Below are 20,345 nucleotides of genomic sequence, written 5' to 3' on the forward strand. Positions count from 1 at the left end.
TTGTTGGGGGGGGGGGGTTTATTGGGTTTAAATAGATTGAAATTGAATGTAAGTTTCATGCAATTTTTTGCTGTCGATTGAAGATGTTTTCGGCATTGATTCTTGAAAATTTTATTTAAGAGCGTGAATAGAGAGGAAAGGCGGCTGTGGAATGGTAACTCAGACAATGGGTTCTCGGCGGGTTGGCGGTAATCCAATACGAACCCAAACTCAAGAGCCGAAATCGAATCCATTGGCTTGCCAGGGATCCTTGTATAGCCTCACTCTTGATGAGGTGCAGAATGAATTGAGGGATTTAGGAAAGCCATTGAGTAGCATGAACCTTGATGAGCTTCTTAAGACTGTGTGGAGTGCTGAGACTAATAATCAAGCAGTGAAGGTTGCAGATTTTGATCCCGCTGTGCAGCAGCCTGGTCAGCAGGTCCCATCATCCTCTTTGAATCGACAGTCAAGCCCTACACCGATGAGGGATCTGAGCAAGAAGACTGTTGACGAGGTGTGGCAAGATATTCAGCTGAGGCAGAAGAAGAATAGTCTTGATAGGAAAGTTACTCTTGGGGAGATAACACTGGGGATTTCTTGGTTAAGGCAGGAATTGTTGCCGAGTTGTCTACCAGGAAGAAAAGTTTGGGCTCAGTTGTAGGGCCTGTGCCACAGCAAGTGCAGTGGACACATTATCAGTTCCCTTCAAATAGTCCACAGCAGCAACAGCGACATAATATGTTGCCTGGATTTGCCCTGGGCCATTCACTTCAACAGCCTATTGGCGGAAATTCAATGGTGGACACAGCTTATCCCGAAGCCCAAATAACCATGTCACCATCCTTCTTGATAGAAACTTTATCGGACAGAAAAACACCTGGAAAAAAGAGGGTATCTCCTGATGGTATGGTTGAAAAAAGTGTCGAAAGGAAGCAGAAGAGAATGATCAAGAACGAGGAATCAGCAGCAAGGTCTCAAGCAAGGAGGCAGGTAAGTTTCATGCACCCAACATGCTAAGTTTTTCCTGTGGCTATTAGTTCATTGGAAATTCTCTTTTAATTTATAGGCTTACACCAACGAGCTGGAGAACAAAGTTTCACATCTTGAAGAGGAGAATGAAAGGCTTAGGAGACATAAGGTAGGTCTATCATCTCTATGCTCAATCTTTTTTGTACCCTTCCTTCCCTTATTATTCAGATCACAATGCGTAAAGATGTATGCAATGTACCGTCACCTAATTGTATTTTGTGGTGGTTTTGAAAATGAAATGTATTTATCCTGTTATTTTCTATATATGTCTTTAAAAAATATGTGCTGTGTTGCAGTGTTAGTTGGCTTTTTATTGGCAGTGCTTACGTGAAACTTCTTTTTCAGACTATATGCAAATTTTTTTAACCGATTTAAAACATTAAAAATCATTTAAAGTTCTTTGGAATTTTTTCTGTATTTATGCAACAATAGTGGCGTGGTCATTTAATGACTTGCCTGTGGCTGCAATATGGAGGAAAATTGCCTGAAGTAGGTGACTGTTTCACTTGGAAGCAGCATATGCTCTATATAAATTGGTGCTTTACATTGAATCTAGAATGCACCGACATCCTCTTTGTAATGCTCCGAAAATTTTATTTTATTTATGATTAATCATTATTGTCTTTGCTTTGGGGAGGGGATTACGTGTCTTAGTTCAAGTATAAGGTTTGGGGGATTTAATTATCTTGACGTCCACCTCATTAGACAGATCATGCACACGTATTTTAAGGGAGCAAAACTTGCCTTAGTGCTAGAATTTCATTCAACCCTCCTATAATAAATATTACAGTTAGTCAATAATTATAGAAACTTTGGGGATCATTACCTGGAAATATCAATTTAATTTGCAAATGCATGTGACTTGTAATATTTTTACATTTACAACTGGGTAGTTTGTAATTAACAATGCCCTTAAATATCTTCTTTCATATTAAGTAAATTTCTCACAAATTGCTAGACTAATGGTAAGACACGATTTGTGCCTCTGACAAATTATTCTACATCCCCATCAAAGTTAATTATTTGGCGTATATAGTCCAATTAAACTTATAATACATTATATAATTATTTATTTCATTTTATATGATGTTATGTTATTATATGATAACCTGTCATTTTACGTAAATTGAGGCAAACTTGATTATTCTTATATTAAATAGATTCCAATTAATTTAATTTGATTGATATCCAAACAAGGACTTTTGTAATTGGACTGATTAATGAAACTAATTGACGTGATTCTGTTGGCTAGGTTGCATCCGTTATTTATTTGATATAATTATTTTCTCGTGACTAATTATATTTTTACAGTTAAACGTATCTTGGAAGAACGATCGACGTGCCTATTAATTTAATTACGATCTGTTTATAACTTTATTATAGTAATTAAGTTATTACGTGCTCACAATTCGTCTTGCTTTAGGATTCAACTTAAAAATCATGTTAAAATATTGTCGCTTCTCAATACCTGTATTTTGTGTCATTTAATGTAAAAATAGCATGTGGAGAACATTATAATCTTGTAATTGGTAAATACTAATTTAAAGTGTTAATTAAGTAAATGAGGTAAATTTGGATTTTAAAAATCAATTAGCATAAATTGTGCCTAATTATCTATCATCATTAGGTCGAAAATGAAGACTGTTTACCTAGATTGACCACTGCCTTTTAAATGATTTAATAGTATAAAAAGGGGCCTTGCTAAGTGATTAGCACCAATTATACTAATGATACGTATCTGTTTAAAATAATGTTTTCCTATGCATATTTAATTTTGCATTGGATTACACCCACTTTGATCAGCTACACGTTCACACCCTCACAGTATCCAAAATCTTGATTTTTGCTTTGCAATCATCAATCAACTCATGATTTATCATAAAATATATTTTCGACAATTTTCTCGGCATAGAGACTCGGCAACGGCGAAAGGTTTTGGGAATGTGAATTTCCTACTTCCAACAATTTTATTGTCAAAAGAGGTAGGATACTTTTATGTGCAAGTGATATGTCCTTTCAATATTATGATTTTTATGCGTGATTTATTTCATGAAATGCTAATTGACCTGCGGGTCCCAATGAAATGAAATGAAATGTGAAATCGCCTTCGGGCCTTCTCAAATGTGCTAGAATTTTCGACTGATCACCGATTTTTCTTGATGAAATGATGGTATGAAATGTTATGAATTTACGTTTTAAAAGTTATCATATTGTTCGGACGCACGTATCCTACTGAGTGTAATTACTTACTCCTTTAATTTCAACATTTCAGATCAGTGCGGTCAACGTGGATAGTGGTTGGGCGGTGCGCGGGCTGCTAAGTAAAATAAAATTTATATTTTAGAAAATTCTTTAATAATAAAATTTTTAGAGTATATTTTTTTTATGTTCTAAACTTTGTGACATTGTTTCAATATTTGAGTATTCAATAAATTAAAAATCTTTGAATTAAATATTTCCGCTTCAAGTATGTGTTGTGAAATAATATTGGTGACACCCCAAAATCTATGTCAATATTATTTGGGGCGTTACACTCTCGACGTAGGAGAGTCAGTGTACGACGCCGACACATGTTGGAAATTCTAGGTGGCGTGTCCAAACTATTTTTTTGTATTGTACAGTTGGACACGTCTAGGGATGGCAATCGGGCTCATCGGCTGGGGCCGTCCGTGGCTCGGCTCGGGGCTGGGTAGACCCGAGCCTAAGCTCGGGCCGAACCCCATTTTGGGGACACGGGCTTTGCCCGAGCCGGCCCGTGAGCTCGCGAGCTTTTTAATAAAAATTTAAATTTAAGGCAAAACTGCTGCCTTTTAAAGGCAGCAGTCGCTGCCTTCAAGGCAGCAGAAAACAAAAAAAAAAAAAAAAGGGGAGAAAACGAGCTGCCCGGCTAGGCCCGTAAAAAGCCCGAGCTCGAGCCTATTTTTTTTTACTGAACTTTTGCTCGGCCCGGCTCGAGCCCGCAAAAAAGCTCGATCATTTTAACCGGGCCAAGCCCGAGCCGAAACTTTAGGCTCGCGAGCCGGCTCTGCCCGACTCGTTTACATCCCTACACACGTCGCTAACATGTCAAGAGACACATGCCGTGAGATACATGGTCTACTTGTTGTCTGTACACTTCGGCGTGCTGAAATTAACAAAAACAAAACCACTTTACAATATATTTATAAATATTTTATTTTAATAAGCATGTCTGGAGTGTAATAGATTTAATACTCCTTGCCAAACATGTGGCAAAGGCAAATTACGTCCTAAAGTTTTCCTCTTGTTTTTTGCTCATATTGTTAGAAATTAATATGTCTTCATGCTTAAACTTTCTTTCATGGAGCTATTTTTGCTTTTTAAATCAATAAAAACCACTCAAGAATAAGGCATTTACGTTTTGTGGGAACCGACTTAAAAGAGCATCATGTTGCTCTTGTGTAGTGTAAGCTCTAGAATCCAAACTTACATCAAAGAATAATGATAAATCAGCTTGTTTGCTTTGCGTGTTTTTGATTTCATTTTGTTTAGACCTTGAAGTTAAGCATTAACGTATAATACATAACACTGTTGTTGCTACTTAATCACTAGTACGCAGGGATATTTGCTCTTTCTGTCTGATAGAAAAGGTTCGCATGATACTGCAACTATCTTACCTAGGATCCCAAGTTTTCTGTCATCTAATTGTATTACTTGTTAGTCTTCATCTGTCAGTTCGGTTCTCTGCTATACTGACGTAATTGATTTGTCTTTGTAAGTGCAGGTGCAAGGATACTACATTAATTTCTTCTTCCATTTTGGGTTTCTAAAACTTTTTTTGGGTAGTGTTTGTCTTAGTTCTTGACCATTGACTTTGAGATTTGTTACTTCAGCAATTAAGCAAGCATAATTCTTGTGGATCTTTCGGGATTTCTTACTCATGTCAATACAACTTTAAACTTCTGAATCTGAGACTCATGTCAATTTTTATACCATTAATGAGTTAGAAATATTTCTACCTTTCCCTACTCAAGCTTATTCGCCTGTCTTGTTGGTTCTTCTGCTTGGATTTTAGGCATATAGGTAATTTTTAGTTCCTGGCCTGCTGCAAAAGAACTCAAATTTGACCTTTGGAAAGAGTAAAACATGAACTATAACGAACTGTAAAATAAGTACAATCAGTGACTTGCCGGTACTCCTTCGTGAATTGGTCCAGAGTTTTGATTTTATATAAATAAAAGAGAAGCCCAGGTTTGTATTCGCATCAATCATTCCTCAGGAAGCGATGGAGAAAGAATCTGCTTTGAGTCCTTTCATTTCTGAACTTCTTAAGGCAGACAGGATGCTGGCAAATCAAAACATACATGAATGACTTCTTGCGTTTGCCTGCTCCTTGCTTCCATTCCTCTTTTAATGAGAAAGCTATGCATGTTCCTTAATAGCAAAACTTAAAATTCCACGGTTCCCCTGTCCACTTGAGCTCGACAATAGTACTTAAAACAGTCATACAAAAAAATCTGGCTGAAGGAGCGTTCATGAAGTTCTGGATGCCTATGGACATTTGGGAATATCTAACTTCATCCCACCTTGCATAAAGCCCCCGCTCCTACTAATAGCAAACTAATAGTCCTAAAATTGAATTCTAAAAATAGCAAAATTGGAAACTGAGTTGGTTTTAACACTATTGGCTTTGTCATACATCACTTATGTTGTCACTGATAGCATGATGTACACGATCCACCTGAATAAGATTCATATTGCCAGTGTCAACCACCAATTTTTCTCATGGTCAGAAGAGCTGAACAGTATTTGTCAATTTGGTGTTGAAATTGAAATTATTTTTTATATTCATATGCTTTTTCTTCCTTGGAGTTGAGAATTCATTCTCCCTTAATGTGGCAGACAAAGGATTCCTATGCTTTTTCTTCCTTGGAATTGAGAATTCCTTCTCCCTTAATGCGGCAGACACAAAGGATTCTCCACTCTCCTTTATTGTGTTTGTGATTATGTTGCCATTCATTCATAGATTTGGTTAGGCTTCCTATCATATATAAAGGGTTTTCTTTTCTTGATTTGTCTTTTTTCCTTTATTTGTTCTATGTTGGGGCCATGGGAATTTTTTAAGACAAGATTGAGACATGTATGAAAAAACCTTGTAATTTAGGAAAATCTAGTGTTCGTCTATGAAGAGCGGATCTAATTGTAATTACCGGTTGGTCTTAAATCAGTTAGTTTGCTGGTTTCTTTGACTGACATATTGATTTGTTTTTCCTTCTACATTTATTAAGCCACCCCAAATGTATATTTTACTCATTATTCTAATTGTACTTGCAGGAACTAGAGAAGGTATTGCCTAGTATACCACCACAAGAATCCAAGTATCACCTGCGCAGAACGCACTCAGGCCAGCTCTAGGCTACATGGATCTATTATGTTATGTCGTCTTACTGTTGGTTTACTAGTGTTTGTTAACTTTTCTGACTGAACCCTTTTCTTGTTCGTACATTTTTTAGTGTTGCAACCTGAAATTTGAGATTGATTTTCGGCAACTTGGATGCATTTTTGTCATCGATTTTGGCCTTACGGATGACCATTTTTTTCCTATGTTCAAGCAAGCATTTTTCGAGTCAATTTACATATTATCTGCTTCTGGAATATTGAGTGCATGATTGTAGGATTGGAGAGAGCACATTGAAACAGCTAGAAAACATGTCCTGGTACCATGGGCATTTCAAGACCTCTAGTTTTGATACATAGAGATGTAAAATGAGTTGAATGATAAAGATAAAGTTAGCAGGTCCTAAGGACAAAACATTCCTTTCAATTTTCTCGAAAAAAGAATTGATAAAAAGGGCGTGGTTGGCCATAGGTCGACACCATCCACCTCTCTACTAAAAATACTTCTTGGTCATAGCCATGATCAATACTAACAAATTAAGGCCTCATTTGATAGGGATTTTTTGTCCCAAAAAATTGATTTTTTGACCGTTATTTTACTATTCAAGCCGTAATTTTTGACTTCTTCTCTCACATGTGGACCCCACTTTTCTTCTAACGGTCAAAAAATCAATTCTCAAAATTCCTACCAAACGGGGCCTAAATCTTCTCCTTTTTAATAAATTTAAATTGATTACATGAAATGTCAAAATAACTTTATAACATAAATTTATTATTAAAGAAAACCCATCATTTCTTATAAATATCTTTTCGACTCAATACTTCTTGGAATGTGTTCTAAACACAAAAAAATAGACTAATTTAGATATTTGCCCTCCAAACGAGCTTCAAAGGGCCAAATTTCTTTCTTGCATGAATGATTTAATCCCATTAACTCGGCTTCTTCCTTCTCTCGGTCCAACTAATGTTTCAATTACATACTTCATAGAACAACAACCATCACGGTGAACCTTTGTTTTGTTTCACTGTGCTGCTCAATGGCAATATTTTTATGGGTGTTAACGATAATGGATGCTTCAAAAGAATGGGGAGCAAAATGAAGTTTCCACAAAACTTTTGGTCCAAATGTAGACATCATTTAGATATTTAGTCCTCATTCTTAAATTATACAAACTAGAAAACCCTACCAAAAAAAATAAAATAAAATAAATAAATAAATTAGAAACATGAGCAAAAGATGAAAAACCCAGAATCCAGCCGCCTCCTTATACTCACTTCCCACTTAACAGCTCACAAACCAGCCTCCATCATGGCTTCCGAGAAAGAGGCTGCTCTCTCTGCTGTTCCATCTGACTCTCCCACCATGTACTCTCTCTCCGCCCGTATATATTTTATGTTATATAATCATATAGATGTCCATATGTTGGTGGTATATGTTTATTTTTGTTTTATGGTTGACGACATGCAGATTCGACAAGATAATCAACAAGGAAATTCCGGCTTACGTTGTATACGAGGATGACAAGGTTATTTTTAAGTATTCATTTTTTTGACGATTTTTTTTTTTAAGAAATATATTATGCTCTTTTGATTTATATTATAGCTATAAGATTTTCTTGAAATGGAAATGGATGCTTACAAGTAATGGATAAGGTTATTTTATATTTTGTGAAGAAATGGAAGAAAAAGGGCTTTTTATAACGCTAAAATGAAAGTCAATGTTGAATTCTTGCTTGATTATTACTAGAATTGGAGGGGAATATTTGTGTAATTATGAAAACGGCTATTTTATTTTATTGTTATTTTTGTTTGCCAAACATGGTGTGGAAAAAAGAAAATTATTTTATTTGATGTTTAATTTTTTAATTATCCTTGTGCAATTTTTTCCGACATTTTTTTACAACCTTACCTCTCCCAGCCTTGATACATTATCTCTCTTTAACATAGAGATAGAGAGAAATTTGAAGTTTTAATATTTTCATGGTATTGGTATTTATATTGTATTGCGCCTCTTTGAGTAGCCGTATGAACAACTTCAAGTGCATTTCATATCTGGCTTAGTTAGGAGGCCAACAATAATAATCAGATTTTTGGATCTGATTGCCAAGGCAATTTGAGTGGACTGTTTGTTCTCTATCAATTGTCCTCCAAGCAGCCTTGGACAATCCTTTTGTATAATTATGCGCCACATTTATGCATGTCATTAGGTGTCGGTTGGTTTGACGCTTCTAGATAAACCAGCGGAAGGAGGGGCAATATGTAGGTTCACGTTGTGAGATTTGATCTCGTTCTCTCCTCTTCCTCCATTTTCTCCTTTTGGAATCCTGTAAATGATGAATTTATTTAAGATACTCATTGAATACAGATTGCTTGTCAATATACTCACTTCATTGCCTCTTGAATAACCGAAGTGGTGGTGCAACCTGCACGTATCATTCGGTTCAGATGGGGGCACAAATAGAGATTGAAACAGTTTGAGGATGAGGAACTCTCTCTTCATCTTCATGGTCCTTTTGTAATTGATTTCAAACTTATTTCTATTCTCTAATTTGCATCATTTGGAACATATTATTTTAGTTTTGTTATATCAGTTTAGTTATTTTATAAATTCTGGTTTTAAGTGTTTCTGTTTGTAAATTTTATGGATTTATAAATTATATTCTCCTCTCTTCTACGGTTCTACCTCTATATTTTTCCTATAGGTTGTCACTCGCACACAAAAACACTAGAAGCATAAAAACACTAGCATTTCTTTATTTAGATTCTCGTCATTGATGGATTAATTTAACCTGCTCGCAATATAGAATTGCTTGTTGGTATAGCTACTGCATTGCCTCTTGAATAACTGAAGTGGTGGTGCGACCTGCACACATACCATTCGGTTCAGACGGGGGCACAAATAGAGATTGAAACACAAAAACAATTTAGGATAAGGAAAGCTCTTTTTATATTCCTGTTCCTTTCCTAGTTGATTTCAAACATGTTTATTCTCCAATTATCTTCATTTGAAACATATTATTTTCATTTGAAACATATTATTTTAGTTTTATAATATGAATTTAGTTATTTAAATTCTGAATTCATTTTTTGTGGTTGTAAATTTTGGGATTTTTATGGTGATATTATTTTCCTATAAGTCTTATCACGATGCTCACAGAAATGCTAGCATTTCTTTATTAAGATTCCCATCAGTGATTGATTAATTTAAAATGCTTACTGCAAAGGGGATTGCTTGTTACTTAATGCACTGCCACTTGAATAACCGAAGTGGAGGTGCAAGCTGCACACATACCATTGGGTTCAGATGGGGGCACAAATTGAGATTGAAACATGGGAACAGTTTGAGGAAAAGGAAATCTCTCTTAATATTCATGTTCCTTTCCTAGCTGATTTCAAACACATTTTAATCTCTAATTTTGCTTCATTTGAAACATATTGCCCCTGTTTGATTCCCCCTTTTGGGATAAAATTCATTATGGAATAGTGGTTTTTTAGAGAATGTGATTAAAAAGGTAAGGAAAAGTTTTTGAAATACGTGTATAATTATTGTATAAAAGAATCTGTGGTTGAAAATATGTTTTGAAGAAATGGATTCTTGAAAAAATGGGGGATCAAACAAGGGCATTATTTTAGTCTTAAGCCCTGTTTGAGCCCCATTTTTACCTCATTAAAATGAAAAATATGACCGTTATTCATCATATCAAGTCACAATTTTTGAATTTCTATCTCTTGTGTGGAACCCATAACGACTCTATTTTTCATTCTCATTCTACAAATAATGTGGCTCAAACGGCTCTTATTATATCAATGTAGTTATTTTGTAATTTCTGATTTAAGTGTTTTTGGATTTTTTTTATTTTTATTTTTTATTTTCTATGATTATATTGTCTCTCTCTTCTACCTGTATTCCTTTTCCATAGGTCTTGTCACGACCTAAACACACACAGAAATGCTAGAATTTCATTATTTGGATTCCCTTCATTGATGGATTGATTTAAAATGGTTACTGGAAATGGCATTGCTTGTTGATATATTTGCTGCACTGCCTCTTGAATAACTGAACTGGTGGTGCAAGTTGCACACATACCATTTGGTTCAGACGGGGGCACAAATAGAGATTGAAACATAGAAATAGCTTGAAGAAAAGGAATGCTCTTTTTATATTCGTGTTCCTTTTCCTAGTTGATTTCAGACACATTTCTATTCTCTAGTTTTGCTTCATTTGAAAATCATCATTTTAGTTTTAATATATTAATTTGGTCGTTTTGTAATTTTTGATTTAAGTTTCACACACACACAAAAACACATTAGCATTTCTTTATTTAGATTACCGCCATTGATGGACACAAATAGAGATTGAAAAGGAAAGGAATGCCGTCTTTAAATTCCCGTTCCTTTGTTAGTTGGTTTCAAACACACCTCTTCTCTAATTATGCATCATTTGAAACATATTCTTTAGTCTTAATTATATTTTGTCATTTTGGAAGTTCTGATTGCAGTGTTTTGGTTGTTAATGTTATGATTTCTATGACACAGTCTCCGAGTTAATTTTCTTCTAACCAGTGGATTTTTCTTCATTAGATTATTCAATTTATCAAGCACTATGTTGTGAGGTTTGTATTAATGAATGATTGTTACCCGTCCCTAAATTAAATTTGCTGTTCTTCTTTTACTGTTCTTTTCTGCAATAATAAGTTCTTCTTTTACTGTTCTTTTCTGCAATAATAAGTGCTTGTTTAGTAGAGATTCAAAAATGACGGCTGTAATAGTAAAATAGCGGTCAAAAAATTGATTTTAATTGGGTTTTTAGCTATACCATACAAGCTCTAAATTTATAATATCTACCATATATGAGTTGTTTCATGGGTATTTACTTTAATCTCGTTAATTTGTTTTGTAATTTTCTTGATGTTTGTCATATTTTTTCTGTACAGGTTCTAGCTTTTAGGGACATAAGTCCCCAGGCGCCCACTCACATTCTTATCATCCCTAAAGTGAAGGATGGCTTGACTGGAATTTCTAAGGTACTTCTCTCCATTGTTTCAATGTTTTAAAGCATGCCTTGATTCAATTTTAAACTGCACTCGTGTCTCAATTTTTGTCCAAATTTCATTTCACTCTAATCTGATATGAAATGTTTACAATCATAGTTGCTTCTAACTTAAAAATATCGATGTCAATATTTTTGTTTTAATGTGCGACTGTTGAGCTCCTCTGCCTTTTCCCAATGCAGATGTTCTTTTGTCCCCTTTCTAGTAATTACCAAAATATGATTCTCAGATGAGTTTGTTACAGTTATTTAGAGCGTAACGTTACTGATGTATCATAACAATCATAGAATTCCATCAAATTTTCATGCTCCTGAAACAACTTTTTGACAATCTTTTGACACCTGCTAAGTGCTTTGCACTTCGTAAGTGAAAGGAGAGAGGAGTAAAGACCAGGGTGAGAGGGAGAGGAATGGGGGGTTTCTCTTAGAATTCTAAAAGAACTTCTTGTTTGGTGTTTGGATTCATTTTTATTTTCTATTGCCACATTATAGGCTGAGGAGAAGCATTGTGAGATTCTTGGCCTGCTGCTTTACACTGCAAAGCTCGTTGCTAAACAAGAAGGCCTTGAGACAGGCTTCAGGCTCGTGATTAACGATGGGCCTGATGGATGTAAGTATTCTTTCTTATTCGCTCTCGACCGTCAAACTTTAAGTTTCTTTCTTCCCTTCTATCTGAAATCAGGTTTTGACAGGCCAATCCGTCTATCACCTTCACATACACCTCCTCGGAGGACGCCAAATGAACTGGCCACCTGGTTAAACTGGAGTTGCAATGTAATTTCTGGTCATCCATGCGTGGGTTGATATATAAAAATAAAATTTATTAAGGTAGCCTGTCTTGTACTGGAGGGGCTTCAAACCTTTAACCTATCCCAACCATGGATGATGTGAATTTACCGTCTAATATCTGGGTTTGTCTTTCACCATCACGATCTGGCTATTATTGTTACAATGATTACCTTTGTGGCTTACTTGAGTTACCAAGGATTCTTTGGATATTTTGAATGGCCTGGTTTCTACTGAGATCATGCAATGAATGAAAGCATCGTTTTAGTAATATAATGACAAAAATAAGGCTAGGGCGCAGTTTGGTTTGGGTCAGTTTTGACTCCAACCCAAAATCAAAATCAAATTAGTCGGTTTGGGTAAATTTTCAAATCGAACCGATCCACTCCAACTCTTAAATTGAATCGAACCAAACCTTGGTTAATCAATTTGGACTAAATTTTGGTTTGGTTAATCGATTTGGACTTTTAGTCCAAATTAATTTTTTTAAAACGAAATTTTCTAAGTTTTAGGTGTACTTAAATTACAAGAACTAAAATCACCAAAAAATTTAAATTATAAGAATTGTTGATTAATAAATAAAATCATGTTAATAGGGATGGATCAGTTGAAAACTTAAAAATGTTATTGTTTTTTATGTAGTATGTAATCTAACTACTTGAATATGAAGAAAATGTTAAGTATAACATAATAAGCTTGTGAAAGAAAATGTTCAGTGCTATTACTCATCAAAAAATCATAGATTGGAGGGAATCGAGATATAATTATAAGATTAGAGTTTATTTTTTGATTTTTATATTTCTGAAATTAAAAAAAGGGGTGAATACATAAGTAGGTTGGATTTGTTTGGTTAACTAATGATTTGAGACTTTAAATCATGACTGAATCGATTCACCATGATTTTGTTTAAAAGAAAACCAAATCAAACCAATTATCTATGTTAAACCAATCCAAGTCGGTTCAGTTTGATTGATTTTTTCGATTTTTTTGCCCAAGCCTAGCAAGAATCATGACCCTTTTCAGAAAACGAAGCAAAAATATCGTTAACAAAAGTGTTTGAAGCTAAAGTGTTAATATTGTAAGGCTTTGTACAACTCTAACCATGTCGCATTCTAGAGAGTGTGACCAGCTTTCTCGTTGGATTTCAAAGCGTGTTTTTTATAATGACCCGAATTTGTCTGAATTGTTATATTATATGTACTGTCTGTTTTAAAAAGAGTTTTTGTTCATCTTTCCTGTCATGTATGCTAAAATTCATGTTTATATGATTAGTCAATTCTGATTTAACCTCAAACCTAAATTAACTCGTCGTGTTATAAATAAACAAGAAAAGATTCTATTCGTCAGATGACTCATTACATTGTGTCTATATGTGTGTATATATTCAACGTGCAAAGCATGTTCTAACGAAAGTCAACTCACGTAGGAATGCACTATTGGTCGTTTAAGTTATTATTTTAATAATAAGTTAGTCTCCAACTTAAAAATGAGCAAATTAGCCTCTAAATCAAGAATTGTCACGATCTTTAGCTTATGTGAAAACAAGTCACTTCAATTTAAGCACTAATTCAAATTAAACTTCAAAAATTGGACATATGTGCGTTATTTGTTGATTTAGAACATGTTTGGTACAGCTTAAAATTCAATTAAAATTAATTTTTTGAACGTTATTTCATAATTTCAGCCGTCATTTTTGAATTTTTTTTTCACAGGTAAGATTCACTTTATTTCTAACGGTCAAAAAATCAATTAACAAAATTCCTATCAAACAAGCACTTAGTGTAGATTTTGGATTCTTCACTTTACTGATTATGACAAGTATAATAAAATATTTAGGATCAATTTGTTTACCTTTAAAAGTTATAGACTCATTTGTTAAAAGAAAAATAGGTTTGGATCGAGATCCGGATTCTATGAATTGATTCGCAAACCGGCTTAAAGTAATAATTTTATTATTCCTGTTTGAAGTTTGAACTCTCTTTCAATCTGCCTGGTACCTTTCTTAAATTGACAGAAGAATTCTTTGCGCTCATTATTTATCAAATACTTCACAGCTTCCTTAACAATTAAGAATGTAATTGACGTCAGAAGAAAATTAAAAAAACCCCCCGAAGTTACGAAGGAATAGGGTTTACTCAGGATTTATATATTGGTTTCGATTTTTCAGTTTGCTGCATCTATTTCAGGTAAGTCATGAATTTGTGTTCAATTTTTCAGAATTTAATTTCTAGATTATACATTTTGTGATTCCATTTGCAGGTTTACAATTAATTGTGTGATTACCTTTTATTTTATTTTATTGTTGTTCTGATTGTACGAAATAGGTTTAGGGAATTTTGGTAAAAAGTCTAATTCATGACATCCCGGACATTGAGAAGAAGGCTCCACCATGGAGACGTTGACGGTAGAAGAAACGAGCATTTTGAGACATCACGGTTTGATTCTTTAGACGAGCCATTACTCGGAAATAGAGACTATGATGACGTGCACTCAGAGGTATGAGATAGAATTGAATGAAAATTGGTTGTTAAATTGTTGTTTTGGACGTAACGATAATAATATTTGGCTTGTTCGGTATGTGTAGGGCCATTCCCTTGGTGAGATTTTGGATGATGGGCGGAATAAAGAACACTTGCATTGGACAATGCTTTTTTCTCATATAATTGCTCAATGGGCGCAGTGGTTAGGTGTGTCATTATTGAGATTTCTTTCGTTGTTCTGAATTTTTACATGCTTGTGCTTCTATTGTTTTTATATTGAATTTGGTTTCTGTTTTGACATTAAATTTTCTGAGTCAATATTATATACAACATCGTCATTTGGCATTTAGGATTCTTGGGGCAAATATGTTTTGTTTTCATTTCTAGAATTGCTGCCTGTATATCAAGTGAATTTCTGTTTTACCGTTATATTTTCTAACGATGAAGAGAGACTTAATTTCTCTGGCACGTTTCTGAGCACATACTCCTTGTAGACGAGTCTTGTACTTCCATGCAAACAAATACTCACAATATTTCTGTAAATAAGAAATTAAGCATGCATTCATAGCAGCAAGCGAACTTTCTTTGACTAAAATATCTTTTTGAGAGGGGGAAAGGCAAATACGTTCAACTTGCAAATTTCAGTTTGGCAGCAGAGATAGCTTATTGGCTTGGCACTGAGCTCAAATTTGAAAGATGACATGAGGATGCATTTCCATTGCAAACTATCTTTCATATTTTTTAAGCAAACTGATATCTGTACTTAACTACAAGGGAAGGATGAGTAAATTGCACTGTCAAGATGGCTAACAAGCTTTAGACTTGAGCTCAAGTTCCAACCGTGACAGACTTAGTTTATGGTATAATGGTTAGATGTTAGCATAAATGGGCATCCTATCCAACCTAATAGATCTGTTAACAGCTATTATTCCTTGGGGAATCAGCCAAAAAACCTTGAACTAGAATTATTGGTTAGTTGAAGAAAGGAAATACCATTCCAATTCACTGTGAAGCTGTTTGGCCTTGTATTAGTCCAGTGCCTTAAAAAACACGTGGAGCATATAAAATTTCTAATAGTTACCATGTATAGTATTCTTAATCGTTCTAATAATATCATTTCTATTGAAGTTATTATTTTTAAAAATAATGAATATCTAATGAGGATCAATATTTTCTTCAATTTCTGATAAGTATCAATAATCTCATCTTTTTCTTTTTAACAAATAATGTCTTGGACCTGGGTCATTTACCGAACAGCTATTGCCCTGTCATTATCTTTTGAAATAATGAATTTTTTTATGATTGAGAAGGATCAATATTTTTTTTTATAAAATATTTGATTACCTTTCAAAAAAAAAAAAAAAAAAAAAGGATTAATATTTTCATTCTGTTTTCAGCAAATATTGTCCTCGGATCTGGGTCATTTATTGGACGTATTTTGCCATTTGTACCGGGCAATCAAAATGGACCAAATGGGAAGATTTCACCGCCTTCACTCAGTCCCTTACAGGTATGATCTAGTGATGTTATTGATGATTCTAGGTGGCAGAATTTTTGAATTTAGCCCTTGTTTGAGCCCCATTCTTTGGGAAAAGGTACATTCTTAAACAATGTTTTGACATCATTTCAACCACACATTCTTCAATAAAATAATATTATACGCAAATTCAAATTTTTTACTTATTTTTTAACACACATTTTCGATCAATACACTATTTAAAAATGCATTTTTCCTACAAAATTGGGCTCAAACAAGGCCTTAATTGATGGCTTTTCCGTAATAGCCGGTGATTCATTACACAGATCTTTGCTGTAGGTGAAATATGTGTATCTTAAAGGTGTAAACATAGGATAAGTGGTTTTTGCTCATTTTACTTAACTTGTGAGACTCCAAGCTGATATAAAAATATGAACCGGTTGTCCATTGTTTATACCTTATAGCATGATCATGTTTTACCTTGAATATGTTTGGTCTGCGTTGTGCTTGTGTTTGGATTTGGCATGCTACCCCAATAGCTAATGATTTTTCCCTAGGTGAGGCGCAGAGTAACAGCAATGACTTTCTTCTTGCAATTTCTCTTCTTTAGTAGCTTTTTAATTCTGTACATAAGTTTCTGGAGATGGACAAAGTCTTTGATGCATGTGATTATATCTTATGGAATTCAGCAATTTGACTATTGATTCAGTTTTCACAAATTGAGAAATGTCCTATTGAACTTTTAAGTCATTTGACAATGCATGTAATTTTCATAGAAATGATAATCAACAAATATTACATTGTGCAATTTAAATCTTCAACTTGCAGCAATGAAATATTTAGATAGATGCTAGAGGGGCCTGCCAAAAGGTTTTGTAGGTTATTTTTTGTTTACCCATGGTCATCTACAAAGAATAATCTAATCATTGAGGGTATTGGGATATCATGTGAATCATCTAGTATACAAGTATTTTCTATTTTATCTATTATCAAGAAATGTTGTTTTATTTTCTAATTTATTCACCTCCTAAAAGACTTGTTTTCTGTCATTTTAGTTTACATGTTCATATTGTTATATGTTTAAATATGCTTCTTGTTGATTCTTGAGTTGGTTTGGTAATAGGAAGCAAGACTCAAATATCTAAAGCAAAGGCTGGCAGTTCCTTTCGATGGTTCTTTTTTGGAGCATCAAGTATGTATACCTTTCTTTATTCCGCATTGAGATTTTATTTATGAAGGGCAGACAATAAAAGATGATCCATATGATAAAGTATGAGAAATTAACTGTATTACAAATGGTACACTCTCAATTGCATGATGACTAAATTTTTTTTTTTTTTTTTGCAGAATTTGCGCAGATTTGTTTAAACTGCCATATTGATGAAATAATTCATAACTATGTTTTGTTCATTTTACTTGCTTAATATTTTGACATAGCTGCATGGACATGCTATATTATGAATATTATTGGCTAGTCTTGTTTGTCCCTTTGCATTATCTGGTATGATAGTCCTCTCATGTGTAATATACTCAAAATATAAAATGTTGTTGTACTCATGGGGCTTTGAATGTTAGACGAGGCATTCCATTGGGTTGTTGCTTAGGTGCAATAAGCAACTCAGACGTGCACGCCCTAATGTATATAAAATGATAGGGAAGCACACTATAGTAATGGGAGATTGAGAGTGATGTTAATGTTAGGTTGGAGTATTTGTGTTTCTTATGGAACTTCAAGCAATGGGGGCCTCTTATTTGTGTGTATTAATTAGCTCTTCATGCATCTTATTGTGTATGATTCCTCTATTATGGGATTTGATAAACAAGAAGTGTTTGGTATACTTTTTGGCTTGTGTAACTGTTTATACTCTATGGATCATGTAATTCTAGACTTCTAAGTCAGATGATGAGATCATACATTTGATTGCTTGCTTGCATTCAGATTCCATTTCGAGTTAGAGAACATCGGCTAGTGTAAAGAGTAGTTCCCCTCTGTTATGATTCTTTCTAAGCCTATTGGAGAAAGACATTCATTTAGGATACTTAAGTTCTTTGTTTGATATTTCGTATAGGCATGGGACACTGCATCCTTAGTATTGTTTTATGATGGAAATACGTTAATTTGTGTAACATGTAAGCAATTATAATGTTATCTTGTTCATTTGCTAATTGGTTACCTAAATGATGTTTGGGTTGGAAATCTAAGCAGTACTGAACATTTGGTGACAGGATGCACTCAAACAGTTGTGGAGATTAGCTTACCCTGATAGAGAACTCCCAGCGTTGAAATCAGAGCTTTGGAAAGAGATGGGATGGCAGGGATCTGATCCTTCAACAGATTTCAGGTGTGTGGGAATATATAGTCATTTTTATTAAGACTACTGTACAAATTGGTATTTATTTGGAAATTATTTTGTAATTTTTAGGGGTGGAGGATTCATATCATTGGAGAACCTTATCTTCTTTGCCATGACATATCCGGTTTGTATTTTCTTCATTGGAATTACTTTCCTGTAGCTTTCATAATTAGCATTGACTGGTTAAAACATTTTCGTTGTTCTAGGTGACAATTACTGAATCGAAATTTTGATGAGTATGTTCTGTTCTTTTCTTCATTTAGGTGATTTGGAAATAAAAAATTTAAAAAGTAGTTTTTTGTATCTACTTCTCTTTTTAACAGGAAGCATTTCAAAACTTGTTGCACAAGAGAGTTGGAGATAGGTCGGAATGGGAGTATCCTTTCGCTGTAGCTGGCATCAATATTTCTTTTATGCTGGTGCAAATGTTAGATCTTCAATCAGGTACGCATTTGCTGATTTTTGTGTTTCTATTGAAAAAGGAAAACTAAAACCGTATTTGTAACATCTTTGGAATGGAGCAAGTAAACATGTTTTTTCGTTTTTCATCAATATTGCCTTCGTGAGATGAAATTTTAAACACTATTTAGAAGTTCAAAATATACTAAAAAATGTTTTTGAGTGGTCTTTTCTTAAAATGTTCCCATATAGGCTCTTAGCATTTGATTGCAAGCTTGCCCGTTTATTAGTAACAAAACACCGACATGAATGCATGCTTCCATCCATTTTGTTGTCTACGTGAACTTCCTGTGCCAAATATGACTGCAAGAGAAGGAGCATCCTTCTAATCCTTGAAGACGGTGTCAGCCTGTAAAATTATTGGGCAATGATAATATTTGGATTATGGTTTTAATTAAATTATACATTTTCTCACAGGAAAGCCAAATACGATAGCTGGAATTCGATTCCTGGAATTATTAAGTGAAGATGAAATGGCCTTTGACAGCCTTTTCTGCATTGCCTTTGAGATGTTGGACGCACAGTGGCTTGCAAAGCATGCCTCATATATGCAATTCAACGTAAAAAAAACACTTTCCCTTTCTTTTTTCCCTGATTCACTCTGCATTGAGTCGAAGAAATTAATTAGTGATGTTGCACGTCATTTGTCGATTTTTTCCTTTGCAGGAAGTTCTCAAGTCTACGAGGGTTCAGCTAGAGCGGGAGCTTGCACTTGATGATGTCTACAGTGTAAAAGATTTACCAGCTTACAATCTACTATTGAAAAGATGAAACATTTGATAACACTTATTTGAAGATAATTCGTTTTTTTTTTTTTTGAGACTTATATTTTTGACATGCGCTCTAACAAAGAGTTTAAAGGGTTGAATGACCTTGGTGATCTTGCAGAGAAGTTAGTTCTGAGAAAGAAAGATAAGGTATATCCATTGGTTTACAGACTTTTGACTTTAGCATTGATTTTACCGGTTGCTACCGCTACTGTAGAGAGAGTATTTTATGCAATGAGCATCGTAAAGAATAGATTGTGCAATCAGATGGGTGATTAGTGGATGAATGATAGCACAATTGTTTATGTAGAGAAAGAATTTTTGAAGCTAGATAATGAAGTTATTGTACGCCGACATCAAAATATGAAAACTCGCAAGGACAGGTTTAATATATAAATTATGTCATTTTTAGTATAGTTGTAATATTGTTTTATTTTTTTATCATCATTAAATCTATGATCAAAACCTCGAAGTTCGGCGTCGAAAAATAATGCCCACACTGAACAAAAATCCTGGCTCCACCCCTGGCTGCAAGTGGGTCTATAAAATTAAGTTCAATACAGATGGGAGTGTGGAACGATACAAGGCTAGGCTTGTGGCAAAAGG

The 20,345-nt window shown here is 34.3% G+C and overlaps 2 protein-coding genes and 1 pseudogene across 2 annotated transcripts; all 3 read left to right on the top strand.

Annotated features, from left to right (window-relative positions):
- Positions 1 to 40: 40 nt before the first annotated feature.
- LOC111384613 lies at positions 41 to 6,580 on the top strand (annotated as a pseudogene).
- Positions 6,581 to 7,575: 995 nt separating this feature from the next.
- On the top strand, positions 7,576 to 12,473 carry LOC111384614 (14 kDa zinc-binding protein). The gene is made up of 5 exons (XM_023008921.1): positions 7,576 to 7,731; positions 7,835 to 7,892; positions 11,301 to 11,390; positions 11,909 to 12,026; positions 12,109 to 12,473. The coding sequence occupies exons 1-5, from the start codon at positions 7,604 to 7,606 to the stop codon at positions 12,174 to 12,176; spliced, it is 462 nt and encodes a 153-aa protein (XP_022864689.1). The 5' UTR covers positions 7,576 to 7,603; the 3' UTR covers positions 12,177 to 12,473.
- A 1,675-nt stretch (positions 12,474 to 14,148) lies between these two features.
- LOC111384615 (ELMO domain-containing protein A-like) lies at positions 14,149 to 19,781 on the top strand. Its single transcript, XM_023008922.1, has 10 exons — positions 14,149 to 14,388; positions 14,527 to 14,698; positions 14,787 to 14,889; positions 16,080 to 16,192; positions 17,283 to 17,351; positions 18,386 to 18,501; positions 18,583 to 18,637; positions 18,837 to 18,957; positions 19,390 to 19,532; positions 19,639 to 19,781. Exons 2-10 carry the CDS (start codon positions 14,558 to 14,560, stop codon positions 19,741 to 19,743), a joined length of 966 nt encoding a protein of 321 aa, XP_022864690.1. The 5' UTR covers positions 14,149 to 14,388; positions 14,527 to 14,557; the 3' UTR covers positions 19,744 to 19,781.
- The last annotated feature ends 564 nt before the right edge of the window (positions 19,782 to 20,345 follow it).

The sequence above is a fragment of the Olea europaea genome, unplaced genomic scaffold (genome assembly GCF_002742605.1).
Source record: "Olea europaea var. sylvestris unplaced genomic scaffold, O_europaea_v1 scaffold2953, whole genome shotgun sequence".
NCBI lineage: Eukaryota > Viridiplantae > Streptophyta > Magnoliopsida > Lamiales > Oleaceae > Olea > Olea europaea.

Bases quoted from the DNA above. Each gene is read 5' to 3' on its own strand.
- LOC111384614 (XM_023008921.1), top strand. From the start codon at position 7,604: ATGAAAAACCCAGAATCCAGCCGCCTCCTTATACTCACTTCCCACTTA. The intron at 7,893-11,300 runs GTTATTTTTAAG...TTTTCTGTACAG, and splicing joins TTGTATACGAGGATGACAAG to GTTCTAGCTTTTAGGGACAT. The intron at 11,391-11,908 runs GTACTTCTCTCC...GCCACATTATAG, and splicing joins GCTTGACTGGAATTTCTAAG to GCTGAGGAGAAGCATTGTGA.
- LOC111384615 (XM_023008922.1), top strand. From the start codon at position 14,558: ATGACATCCCGGACATTGAGAAGAAGGCTCCACCATGGAGACGTTGAC. The intron at 16,193-17,282 runs GTATGATCTAGT...GTTTGGTAATAG, and splicing joins CTTCACTCAGTCCCTTACAG to GAAGCAAGACTCAAATATCT. The intron at 18,958-19,389 runs GTACGCATTTGC...ATTTTCTCACAG, and splicing joins AATGTTAGATCTTCAATCAG to GAAAGCCAAATACGATAGCT.